The sequence below is a fragment of the Papio anubis genome, chromosome 3 (assembly GCF_008728515.1).
Source record: "Papio anubis isolate 15944 chromosome 3, Panubis1.0, whole genome shotgun sequence".
NCBI lineage: Eukaryota > Metazoa > Chordata > Mammalia > Primates > Cercopithecidae > Papio > Papio anubis.
In genome coordinates, this window is record NC_044978.1 from 26082951 (window position 1) to 26095385 (window position 12435).

The 12435-nt window shown below is 36.7% G+C and overlaps 2 protein-coding genes and 1 long non-coding RNA gene across 6 annotated transcripts in view; 1 reads left to right on the forward strand and 2 right to left on the reverse strand.

Annotated features, from left to right (window-relative positions):
• LOC108586142 overlaps positions 1–3587 on the reverse strand; it is a 28728-nt gene extending 25141 nt beyond the window's left edge. Inside the window, exon 1 of the long non-coding RNA XR_002522287.2 lies at positions 2659–3587. This is a non-coding gene — a long non-coding RNA (uncharacterized LOC108586142). The remainder of the gene's footprint in view (positions 1–2658) is intronic.
• NPY5R (neuropeptide Y receptor Y5) lies at positions 1–8358 on the reverse strand. 4 transcript variants are annotated; one of them, XM_031664188.1, is made up of 5 exons: positions 8245–8358; positions 6468–6507; positions 4834–4961; positions 4670–4742; positions 1–2266 (listed from the first exon to the last, which is right to left on the reverse strand). In XM_031664188.1, the coding sequence occupies exon 5, from the start codon at positions 2252–2254 to the stop codon at positions 917–919; it is 1338 nt and encodes a 445-aa protein (XP_031520048.1). In that variant the 5' UTR covers positions 2255–2266; positions 4670–4742; positions 4834–4961; positions 6468–6507; positions 8245–8358; the 3' UTR covers positions 1–916. The 4 variants fall into 4 exon arrangements, with proteins under 4 accessions (XP_031520048.1, XP_031520047.1, XP_031520046.1 ...); XM_031664187.1 differs by having other exon boundaries at positions 4830–4961; XM_031664186.1 differs by having other exon boundaries at positions 1–2263; positions 8245–8356.
• The window catches only part of NPY1R (neuropeptide Y receptor Y1), a 21308-nt gene continuing 16215 nt past the window's right edge, over positions 7343–12435 (forward strand). The window contains exon 1 of the mRNA XM_009207789.4: positions 7343–7938. The gene's annotated coding sequence lies outside the window, so the exon portion shown is untranslated. The remainder of the gene's footprint in view (positions 7939–12435) is intronic.

Genomic DNA, 12435 nt, shown 5'->3' on the forward strand with positions numbered 1-12435 from the left:
AACGATTGAAAAGACTGACCTCAATTTAATAAGACAGCATATGAAACTACAGTATTGAAATAGTATAAAGGATGTTAATCATTCTATATGTTGGCCAAAAAATTAATTATCTGTGCACATTTAAAATATTCTTTAAAATTATTTAATAATTGGAAATACAGTTACCATTTAGACTTCACATTTTAGAATAGAAAAGATGTATATGAAAACAACTTTATTGGTAGTGTTTAATGTTGTATAATGAGTCTGGAAAGGATTTAAAATTCTTTATGTGGTAAATTACTCGTGTATTACTAGGACAGTGGTGTTAAATTGACAATTTGACCAATTCTCAATAGGCAATAGCATTTTCCTACAGGACTTTCAAAACCGTACTTAATGTTGAAGATTATAATCATAATTTGGGCATAGAGTTGTCATTTAGTTATGATTTTCTAGGCATATTAAATTTTTTCTGTACTTCACAAACTGAACATTAAGAAGCCTGTAGAGTAGAAATCAATATAGATAGCTGGTAGATATTCTTCAAGTTTGAAATTAAAAGTTCCTCAAGAAAAATTTTTTCTTATTATATTTTTGGACAAAAGTACTGAGTTGGTTACACATAACTTTTAGTTTCAACAAAAAATACAATTCATTTGTTTATAAGACAACATGGAAGTGGAAGATAATACAACTTTCTAAAATGAAATTACAGATTGGATTGACACTGACTACACAACTAAATAAATTAATCCTACTATAACACATAAAATTATCTTCCATATATTATGAACTGACATTCAAATCCAGAAATCTTTCACATAAATTAAATTTCATGTTAACAAAATTTCTATTTATTATACATAAATAGTTATCATAAATATATTTTATATGACCCCACATTTGATCTTTCCTTGGTAAACAGTGAGAATTATTACATATGAAGACAGTGTATAAGGGACATTAAATCAGCTTTAATCCCATTATTAAGAAATCCATACAGAATTGGATTAAGACAACAGGACATCATGCCCAACAAATGACAAATGCAATACACTAACTTGAAATGCCTATTTGAAATAAGATTGTCATTAAAATCAGTTACCACATGGAAAAGGTGTAGTGGCATCCAACTAACAGCAAATACTAATATCAGTATGGTCAGCCTGTAGAAAACACTTCGAGATCTCTTTTTTATTCTTGTAACAGAACGTTTTACTCTCAATTCATGAACATCTGAATTTTCTTCAGGTTTTATTTCAAAGCAAGTGGGGACCCCTGGTATGAACTTACTGGATGAAGAGAGCTGACTTCTTACAGAGCCAAAGTTTTCTGGAAGTATTCTGGAGTGGTTCTCTTGAGAAGGTCTTTCTGGAGCAGGTAACACACATGCTGTCTTCTTGCTATATCTCCTTCTGTGTTTTTTGATGAATGAATAATTCCATTTATGGCTGCCAGAGAGTTTCACCTGAGGCCCAGTCTTTCTGGATGGATGAAGAGTTAAGTTGATCATCTCATTTTCTTCAAGTCTGTTTTCTTTGTTGGACAATCCACAACTTATGCTTCTGCAGACACTTGTATGACTTACAGTAAGACAAACTAAGGGCAGAATATACTGAACTAGCAATAAAGAGATAGTAAAGGCAATTCTGTATGAATCAGATGGCCATGACTCAACACATAAATACCTGCTGCTCAGCAACGCTGAACCAAATGTTTCTTGAAGTTCCACAAGACTGTGAAACACTGGAAGGGGAGAACAGATGGCAAAACCTAGTGTCCAGACAGTAGCTATCAGAAAGTAGCCATGGTTTGCTGTTAAATTATTAGAGATGGGATGTTTTATCATATGATACCTGACAATGGCAATTGATATTAAAATTAAAGTTGAAACCAAAACTGACACACATTGCAGAAAAGGCATAATATGGCACATGACTTTGCCAAACATCCACTGATCCAGCAAGACAGATGTCAGTGTGAAAGGTGAGCAAAACAGCACAACCAAGATATCAGAAAAGGCCAGATTTCCTATAAGGAAGTTTACCGTAGTCTTCTGATTACGCTTTTTCATGAGAGCCATTAAAATAAGTAAATTCCCCATAAAGCCAAGAAGACTTACAAATGTATAGAGCCCAATCAGAAAATACTGTAAGTCATCTACACTGCTTTTATAGTCATCCCAGACTGGGAAATCAGAATTCCGAGTGGCAGCAGTATTATTCTCTGTGGCAAGTGTCTTGTTATAATATTCATCGAGCTCTAAATCCATATTATAGTCCTGCTTAGAATAAAAAGACATTTGTCATCAACCTAAAAAAAAAATACATGACTACTTTAAATTAATCTATTCAGACGGAAACTAAATTTTACAATTGGCTCCCATGACCTTATTAATCTCCTAAGAAAGTTTATGAAATCTTTAACTCGTTCCAAGTGCAGTGCAAATATCAGCCAATAATGATTATAGTTAAGTTTAATTTTATCATTACTTCCAAGATGTATTAACTTATGTTGAGATAATAGATTGTATTTTTAAAATTTGTGTAGTAAATAACATAAGGAAAGAAAAAGCAAATGTAGACAAGAACTTCAAGATATATGCTTTACAATCACTGATTAATATTATTCTCCAAGTCAATATACCTGGTACATAGTATAGTCACATAATCTTACCATAAAAATTCTATTCATTCCTATCTCAGTCTAGGCCAAACTTAAAAGTCACCTGTCCTGGTCAACTCAGCTGGACATGATCTCCTCTTCAGAACTCCTGTTAACATTCTGTTTACAGTTGTCTGATGCTACATATCATTATCTGCTCTCATTGCATTATAATGCCTAGCCGTCTACCTTGTTTATTTACAAGCAATGGGAAAGCAGAAACTCTCTCTTACTCACTTTGGAATCCATCCCAATACATGGCAGAGTAATTTTACCACTGCAGGTATTAAGTAAATGTTTATGAGAGAATAAAATATTCAAACAAAACTCTAGTAACAAATATCACCTAGCTCATACAACGTTCAAATTTAAGCGCCTTGAGAATAGGATTACTATCTCATGACCTAGGTGCATATAGTAGGCACTCATTAAATCTGTTTGTCAAGCTGTACTGTTGACTGTGTAGATACAATGCTGAATGATGACATCTTTCTGTGACCAATCCTCAATCGTTTGGGACATGCCAGATTATCTCTGATTAGGACAACCACTGATGGACTAGCAGTGCTGTTGGTGTTTTTTTTTTTAAACAAACAAACAAACAAATTTCACTTGCTTATTAATTTAAAAACTGTGTATAGATTTTGCCTTATGAATGAGTCAATGAATTCATTGTTCAAGGAAAACATTATACCTTAAACGTAAATGTAGAAGTGATATTAATATAACTTCCAGTAATAAGTTTTTTCATTTCAAATTAAATTAATGTCATACCTCAATGGCATTACATGTTTACCTCTACATATTAGACTTTTGATGCTACTGCCTGATGAAGCACTAAATTGCCCATAACTTACCAGTAAGAGGCAAAAGGACCCCTTCCTCTCATTTAAAAAAAAAAAAACACTTTTTTTTTTTCTTAGAAATAGGGTCTCATTCTGTTGCCCAGGCTGGAGTGCAGTAGTGTGATCACAGCTCATTGTAACCTTGAACACCTGGACTCAAGCAATCCTCTCATCTCAGCCTCCCAAGCAGCTAGGACTACAGGTACATGCCACTACATATGGCTAATCTTTCTATTTTTTTTGTGGAGATGGGGTCTGCCTATGTTGCCCAGGCTGGTGTCAAACTCCTGGCCTCAAGTAATCCTCCCACCTTGGCCTCCCAAAGTGTTGGGATTATAGGCATGAGTCACTGTGTGCCTGGCCACTTTAAGTTTTTTTTTTTTAAACAAGAATTTCCTACAGAAAACACAAACCAGCAAGCAAATTAATTCCAATAAATACACTGTCATAGAGATTGTGATATACACATAGTTTAAAAAACACTTTTGTTACCTATTAATATATGTTGATCTACTTATTTCTAGATCTATAATTGAATAATTATACTAAAACTATAAAAATACATTTATTTAAATTAATAGTAAAAACTGTTATCTTTAATTTATGAGGGACCTATAGGTCTTAGTTCAATAAATTTCCAAATGGCAAATACTACTGTGTACATACATTCATTACAAGTTTAACTTCAGTTCTATATATAGCAAGTTTCAAACAGGATGACAGAGTCATCCTTGTGCTATGAGAAAAGTTATAAGTTTTTCACAACTTCTACAAGTGATTCTATGTTGACCAAATTATTTTCTGGAAGCTAACTACATCCTTTTAAAGGATAAGTTAATTCAAAGACTGAGGATTGTATTCATTCATTCTTAGACCCTAGCCAACAATTTACATTGATATTGCCTTAGTGAAAAAGAACACCTGGTACAAAAGTGACTCGCATGACCTACTGAATCATATTATTCATCATATTCCCAGTCAATAGCCTCTCAGCACCTACTCTGGATAGGTCAGCAAGCTTATAATCAAAACAGCTTTGACTGGTGCTTTTGCCTAATTTCCTGAGTTCTGATGACCCCCTGGCTCAATTCAGCTTATTCATGATCCTATTTATATTTATAATGTGTACAGGCTGCTTGTAACTGCAATCTTGCTTAGTTGTTCTTCCCTTGACTTACCTTTCTTGAATCAATCCTTTTCTTCTAACTTTATGGTAGGTCAGTTGTTACTGATAGCCTTTCCTTGTACTTCCTAAGCAAGAACAAGAGAGAAATTAGATGGCCCCTTCTACAGTGGCTTTGTGCCTTTTTGGATCATGGAACTGTGGATGATACTTACTTACTTAGTGTAAAATTGCTGTCCAAAATTTTTTGAAGAAAGAGAAGATGCAGCACAATTTGTGGTAATAGAAACAACATAGTTTTGAGTGTAAAATTCAGATTTTTCTCCAATCCATGTGGTTAGATCTCTCTATTATATTCGAATGGAGATAAAAGTCTTAATTATTTTTCATTCTAGAAATAATGTTTAATAAAGCATGTTACACATAGTGGATGCTAAAGTAAATATTCATTACCAATCATTTTAGAAAAGCAATTTAACTTCCCTTGCTTTAAAATAACAGAAATGAATCATCCTGGCAATGTGGGAAAATTCAGGATAGAGTATGACTATAAATTTGTGTGTACATACATATGTGTGTATATGTATCTTTATATATACATTTATAGAGAACCATTGAAATTATAGATGTTTTAAATGGCCCCAAAATGTAATGAGGAGGAGATACCTAGATAGACAACAAAGAGAGTTTAGCACTTTAAATTTTCATTTGGATATCTTCATCGATAAAGGCTATCACACAAGCAACATGAAACTAAAACTGCAAGATATATTGACAAAACATTTAAACAATGTAAACGAAAAAAGAAGTATATCTGCTTCCACGACTGTGCAGTCTGCTATTAAAACTTTTATTTTAAATACATGCACATAAAATATTGAATGCATTAAATTATAAAACCACATCTCCTTAGTAGGAAGATGAAATAAATGCCATCTTGAGTATTCATTGAACACTGGAGAAAAAACTGAGGATGCTTCTTTCATTCCCTAAAATATTTGAGTATTTTAAGAAAGTACATAATTTGTATATAATTTTAAAGGGTAGACTCCTTCTATTAATGAATAGCTAAGAATGATTAGTTGTTCCTTCTTTTATTCATTCAAGAAGTATTTACTGAACATATATTTTGCTAGGTGCTCTGCTCTGCTCTAAGCATAAAGATGAGTAATGCAAGGTGCTATGCCAAGAATATTCTATGATGGATTAATTCAAGCTCACACCCTGAGTAACTGTAGATTGCTAAGATGTAAAAGGCCTCAAATTGGATGATGAATGAATTAATAAATGAATGGCATTCTCCTGACTGACAGTAGTATATTATTTCACTATAGCATGGACACTTGTATTATTGCCGAATATAATGAATACTTTATGTAGCTACTGATAGACTGATTAGCAAATTAAAAAAAAAAATTCTCTTTTAGCATTCATTCATTCATTCCACATTCATTTATTCATTTTATTTTGGTGCGACTGTAGTCAACTTTCTCCTGCTCTCCCTCTAGCCCCACCCCACACCATCTACCACATAAACATACACACATACAATACCTAATATATAGTCTGCACAAAATGAGCATGTTTGTGAATCTTTGTTCCAAAGAAGGAAGAATTTTTTCTTACAACTAAATGATGAATACTGCAAACGCTGGAGGCGCGGAGGAGGGGTGGGGGAGGGGTGGTGGTGGATATGTAGTTTTTTTTAAGTGCCTCCTGGTAGCCAGGGGATAATTTAAACATTAGGAAAATTTTGTCCTATCAGATTTAAGTCGAAAATCTAAGGTACAGGAACGCTCTTAAAATGAAAACACAAACAAACAAAAAAGCAAGATTTCTCTCCTTAAACTTACCTTTTCCCTTCCTTTTTCCTGAAAAACACAGTCAGCAGACCTACAATGGAAATGCAAATATGTTTAACAACCCTCTACTTCTCAACAAGTGTTATTATGAGTGCTGTACATTCTTATGCAATATATTTTATCCATTACAAAAGTAATGATATGTGTGAATCTTCTCAGATTGCTACAGAAATTATGAAATGTAGCCAGAGAAAGAATATTTTAACATGGAATATTATTTGACAAGAAATCTGATATCGACAGCATGAAATTTTTGTCATACCTAATTACTATATTTACTCATTCTCTTTTATAATAGTTGTATCTCCCACCATCAGAATTTCCAGGCTGAAACACAGAACTTTAATTTCTGAGTAAAAAGTGTGAAAAATAAAAGTTCTTTATTAAACTATGGCAACTTATAAAAAATAATGTCTTTTCAGAGGTTTACTGGCATTTTCTTATAAACTCTTCTATATCTGACACCTAGACAAATGAAACCTTCTGAATAGATTTTAAGTATTTTAAGAAAGTATTTTAAGAAAGTGTTCTTAAGAATAATAGGAGGAACTTCAGGGAATTCAAAGGATATTAAAAATCTGACTTGTACATTTAAATAAGGTTTATTTGTTTGAATAATTTCTTGCCTTATGAAAATATACATCACTCTCACAAAGGATGACAATCACACAAAAGAATAAAATATATGTAATTCTTTTCCTCCTGCAATGATACAATATCAACTATTGTCTATTTTGCTGTGCTCATGGAACAGCAGCATGATTCCATGTTCTCAAATATTCCCATGGTTTGTTCTTAAAGCCAGAATCTGGCACAATTTGAATTGGAAAGATAAATACAGCTCTGCTCAGCTGACAAACACACAGGCATGCACCACCCTCCCTTCCAAATTCTAACAGCAGAGTTTCTCTTCCCTTGAGAAATCTGAAATCTAAAATTGCATTCGAACTGCAAGATTCTTCTGAAAGAGCCTTAGGCTATTTTCCATGGTCTATGGTAAAACCGTTTTGGCTTTGGTCCAACACAACGCCTCAGTTCCTTTAAAAGATTAACTAAAGGGCTGTGAACTTGGAAAAAAGAATTCCCGTTTCTGGAATTCGAGTTCTATGGATGTTTGCTATTCTCGCATTTGTCATAGGAAGACACCTCGCAAATAGGAGCGCAAACCTTGGAGCGCAGCTGCCTCCCGGGCTCAGGTCAGCGCTGGACTGCGCGGCAGCTGGACGGCTTGAGTGGCGCCTCGCGGGCTGCGCCCCTGGCCTCGCCAGAGACCCGCTAGAGCTGAGCCCTGACCCGGGCACCCCGCGGGCTGCCGTTCCCAGCTCCAGACCAGCCGGGCTGCAGCAAGAGTGCGTCTAGCCTGGGGCAGCGCTTTGTCCATTCCCCTCCCCTTCCCCAGGAGGCTCCTTCGCAGATCCCCGACACTCTCTTCCCGGGTTCGGCCCGCGCCTGCTCCACTCGGGTGAGTTGGGAACTGGAGGGACCTGCTCGGTAGGAAAGAATTCAGCCCAGTACCCTCTGCGCTGTCTCTTCACTCCTGACAAGTGTCTGTTCCGACACCCTAATCCCCATTTTTCCAGCCGCACTCCCTTCACCTTCTCCACCCCGCCCTCTTAGGACCCCCGACAACGCCCTGGCACCAGAGACAGGGGTGCGGGCTCCCAGGGACCAGCGCAGACTCGCAGCCCGCGCGGGGACCCGCCACGGTCCCTGGGTGCAGGCCTACCCGGCGCGAAAGGGGATGGCAGGGAGGGGCGGGAGCCCGTACCTCGGGGCGCCCCGGCCGCTGCAGGCCCTGGGCTCCCGGGAGCGCGGCCCAGCGCGATCGCTCCTGTACCCCAGCGGCGGCGGCAACAGCAGGAGCAGGACCTGGAGGCGGCGGTGGGGAAGAGGGGGCGGGGGTTTAACGGCGTCTCGAGAACACGTGACTGTTCCGGGGACCCCCCGAGACCCTGCTCCAGGGCGCCTGCTCCGCGCCAGCCTCTTCCAAATCCGGGGGCCGGGGGCATCCCAGACCTACGCCGCTGTTTGGGCGCTCTAGGGAGAAGCCACAGGGCCCCGGGATGTCGCCCTTTCACCCTGGCCTCGGGTCCCAGGCCGACCAAGTTAACTTGATGGGCAAATTGAGTTTTGCCAGTCCAGCCCCCAGCTCTGTGTAGTGAACTCTGAGAAGTCTTGAACTGGTGTGAGGATGGCTGTGCCCCTAAGTGCTTAGTATGCCTGAGAACAAGCTTCGAGTCTCAGGTTTTATCATTGTCGGGGGCGGGGTGGGGAGAAAGAAAGAAAAAAAGAAAAACAGAACACTGCTCTTCCTTTGCACCTTTTTGAAGTAAGGAAGAGTGGCGGTGGGGAGGCTCATCCAATGTCCAGGAGAGGCAAGGGAGTCTGCGGGGATGCGCCCAGCAGAATACAAGGGAAGTTTCCCCACTCCAAGGAGTGGCAGCTGTGGGTGTGGGCAAGTGGCAAGAGCAGGGGAGTGAAGCTGAAATGAAATCAACGCTGCTCAAGACTATATTCAATAGCAAAGAGAAGACGAAGGGCTAAAAATGAATTGTCATAGGTTAAAAGAAAAAAAAAAAAAGACGGGAAAAAAAGCCCACACAAAAGAAGAAGAAAAAACCCTATCCTTCTGTTCCTTCTCAACATGATTTCCATCTCTAATGTTTCCAAATCTGTATTGCGCAGGTTTGCTTTATTTTTAGCTAATCATTAGTTGGCAGGTACTTTAGGTGCGCGCGCGCGCGTCTCTCTCTCTCTCCCTCTCTCTCTCTCTCTCTCTCTCTCTGTGTGTGTGTGTGTGTGTGTGAGAGAGAGAGAGAGAGAGAGAGAAAGAGAGAGAAAGGAGAAAAGAGAGATTGGGTAGAGGTCCGTGTGTCTTTGGACATAGCTTTACCATGAGAAAGGGTGTAGTTATTGTACCCTTTAATACTGAGAACTATTATGTAACAGACAGCATCTCCTGCTGAGTAGAGAGTCCTGTGGGACTACCTCTTTATAAACCGAAGAGAACTGTACCCCTTGGGAGCACTGTGACTTGTAATTCTCACATCTGGGGCAGCCATCAGTGTTATACCAGAGGTCAAAGAAAATGTTTTGTGCGCCCTTTCTGCTGAATTTTAGCATTCAATACTCAGGGGATCTATATAGATTGCCATTTCATCAGTCAAAGAGCCATCCAAGAGCTTTTAAAGAACTCAAGTAAACACAGTTCCTGTTTTATTCTTCTGTGTGTTATTTCTGAAATATTAATATATTCTCCCCAAAAGCTTAACAGAATAGGCCTTCTGAGCAGGCACCTGGGATTCTGCAGTAGGGAGCAGGGGATGAAAGTGTCAAGAAGGAATAACCTTGAGAAAATAAGGCTTGTTTTTTAGACTTTCTTAATTCCACCGTCTCTGCGGTTAATGCAGTACAAATTGCCACATAAATTTCTATCCTTCCATCTCTTGCACAGTCATAACATGTACACTTCAAATACACATTGTCTTTAAAACAACTTCCAAGTGAACCCCATTGTGACTGTCTTTCAAAACACTAGTCTATGCTACAGGCTTTTGCATATTAAAAGTATAAAACAAATCTTATTTTTTCTTTTCCACAACTTTGTTTTCTATTTTGATGATATGAACCTTTAGGGTGAAGCCACTGTTATTAGAGTATTGAAAATAAAAGGCCACGTGCCATTGACACAAAGATTGTAATTAACCTGACCACTTTCCCTTCCCACTGCACCCACAAACAAGTCTCAAAAAGGGAGCTGGCATTTCTTCTTTAAATACATGTGACAATACACAGTAGTAAGGACATCTGGAGTGGACAAGTTATGAAGAGATTTTTGTTTTGAGGACATTATCAATGTATAAATTTAGGCAATATGCTACATAAAGAGAAAGATATGAAGATGAGGGTGCTTTTACCTTTAAATTTCCCAGGAGGGATTCGAGACTGATCATCGTTACTCTTTGTAGAACATAATAATTTTGTTTTTATTTTATGGAGTAACATTTAAGCGGAGGGGAATATCAGAACAGAAATAGTAATGTCCACCTCTATTTTATGTATTTTTCCTACTCACTATTTATAAAATGCTCATTTGGGAAATTAAGTTGGATTTTGTGCATGTTACAAAATTAAACTGGCTATTGCCCTGTTATTACAGTTAATTATCAGTTACGAAAGAAAGGTAAAAGTTAAAGGTCACTTGGGACTCCTAAGACAAATTATTGAACAATAAAACAGTCGCCCAACAATTCCTGGGGTAACATTTTGCTGAGGAACATGACTGTGGTTTTTGTCAAAGCTACTGTTGCATTTTAATAACAGCTACCATTTGTGGAAAGCAATGACTAAAGTGCTTTGGTATAATCTCCAATGATATTTGATTTTGATATATTAGTTATAGAAGAAGTATGGGTAAATAAACTAGAGAAAACAGTATTATTTTACTTCATGCATTTATTTCTCTGAGGATTTCGTTGTACTCCTTAAGAGTAAATGTTTCTTCATCCACTTTTCCTATCATGGTAAATTTAAATCCTTAATGCTTAAAAGATGTGTTATCAAAATATTTTATGATGCTCTATGCTGCATTGATTTCTTTGAAATAGTAATGATTTGTCATACAAATCAATATTTAGAACTTAAAATACATGATTTTTTTATTATTATTTTCAGGGAACAAAAACTATTGAAAAAAAGTTTTGCCCAAAGTATTGTGTACATTGAGTCCATTTCCCAGAAAACTTAACGACAATTTTGAGGTCCTACAGGGGCATCATTAACATTTTATTGACTTCTGATAAATACTGTGCTCCTTAAGCAACACTTTATTTATCCTTTTGATGCTCTAATGATTTGACCTTAAAGCAGTGACTGATTTGCAGAAAGAATGTATAATTCTTTTTACTAGCAAATATCCATGTTAAAAATACATACACACATAGATGTGATACAAATGTATTTTATATGTTCATATGTCACATACATATTTTTACAATAGACACTTATCAGAATAACTGAGTTGTAGCCAGGCTTGATCTCAAATCAGTGGTGTGGCTTTAGACAGGCACTTGATTTTTCAGTCTTCATTTTCTTTGTCTGTAAATGAAATATTTTGAATCGAAGATCTGGAGTCCCCATTGAGACCTGACTACTTACGACTGTATGCCATTAATGAGCATGCATTACAAACATATGTGTAGAAAAACCATCTTTTTAGATCTTCAGAAATATTTGATAGCCACAGACATTGTTTATTTTCCCTTTACATTAAAATTTACAAAGAAAATACTGATGTTAAAGTTTTCCATTATTATTGGCACATTCTCTTCCCTGCAGCTACTATTAACTATATTTTATTTATTCATTTCAAAAAGTTATGGCTGTCTTACATATCAGTACTTCATTCTTTAATTATATTGTTTTTCAGTTTTGCAGCACAAATATATATACAAGAAGAAGACAGCATGGATTCCTTTGACAATATAACATTTTATTATGTAAATCCATATATAGGCCATACGATTATTTCTTTTTGTAGTTCAAAACTCCTCTGAGAAAAGATAAGTATCCTGTAATATTTTTAAAAATGTTTCCATTTCCTATCTATTTTTTGTAGTTAATATTTTAAATCTAGTTATAAGTCTAAATATAGCTTTACTATATTTAAGTGGAAATGAAAGGGAAAAAGTTTATTTATTTATTTTTGGTATGTTGGTTTGTTTTAGTCTTTAAAAAGAATGTTTACAGAACTGTTCAAAGCATAAGCCCAGGATCAAAAGTTGAATTATATGCTCTTCAAAATGTATGTTACCACATTCTTAGTCTTACCATTCTCACAGGTAATACAGCTATTAAAATATGTTATTGAACAGGTAGAAAAAATATGAGACCGTTCCTCAAGTAGACATTATAAGCAGTTTCAAAGGAAGTAGAGTCCATATTCAAGTTTATACCTAAT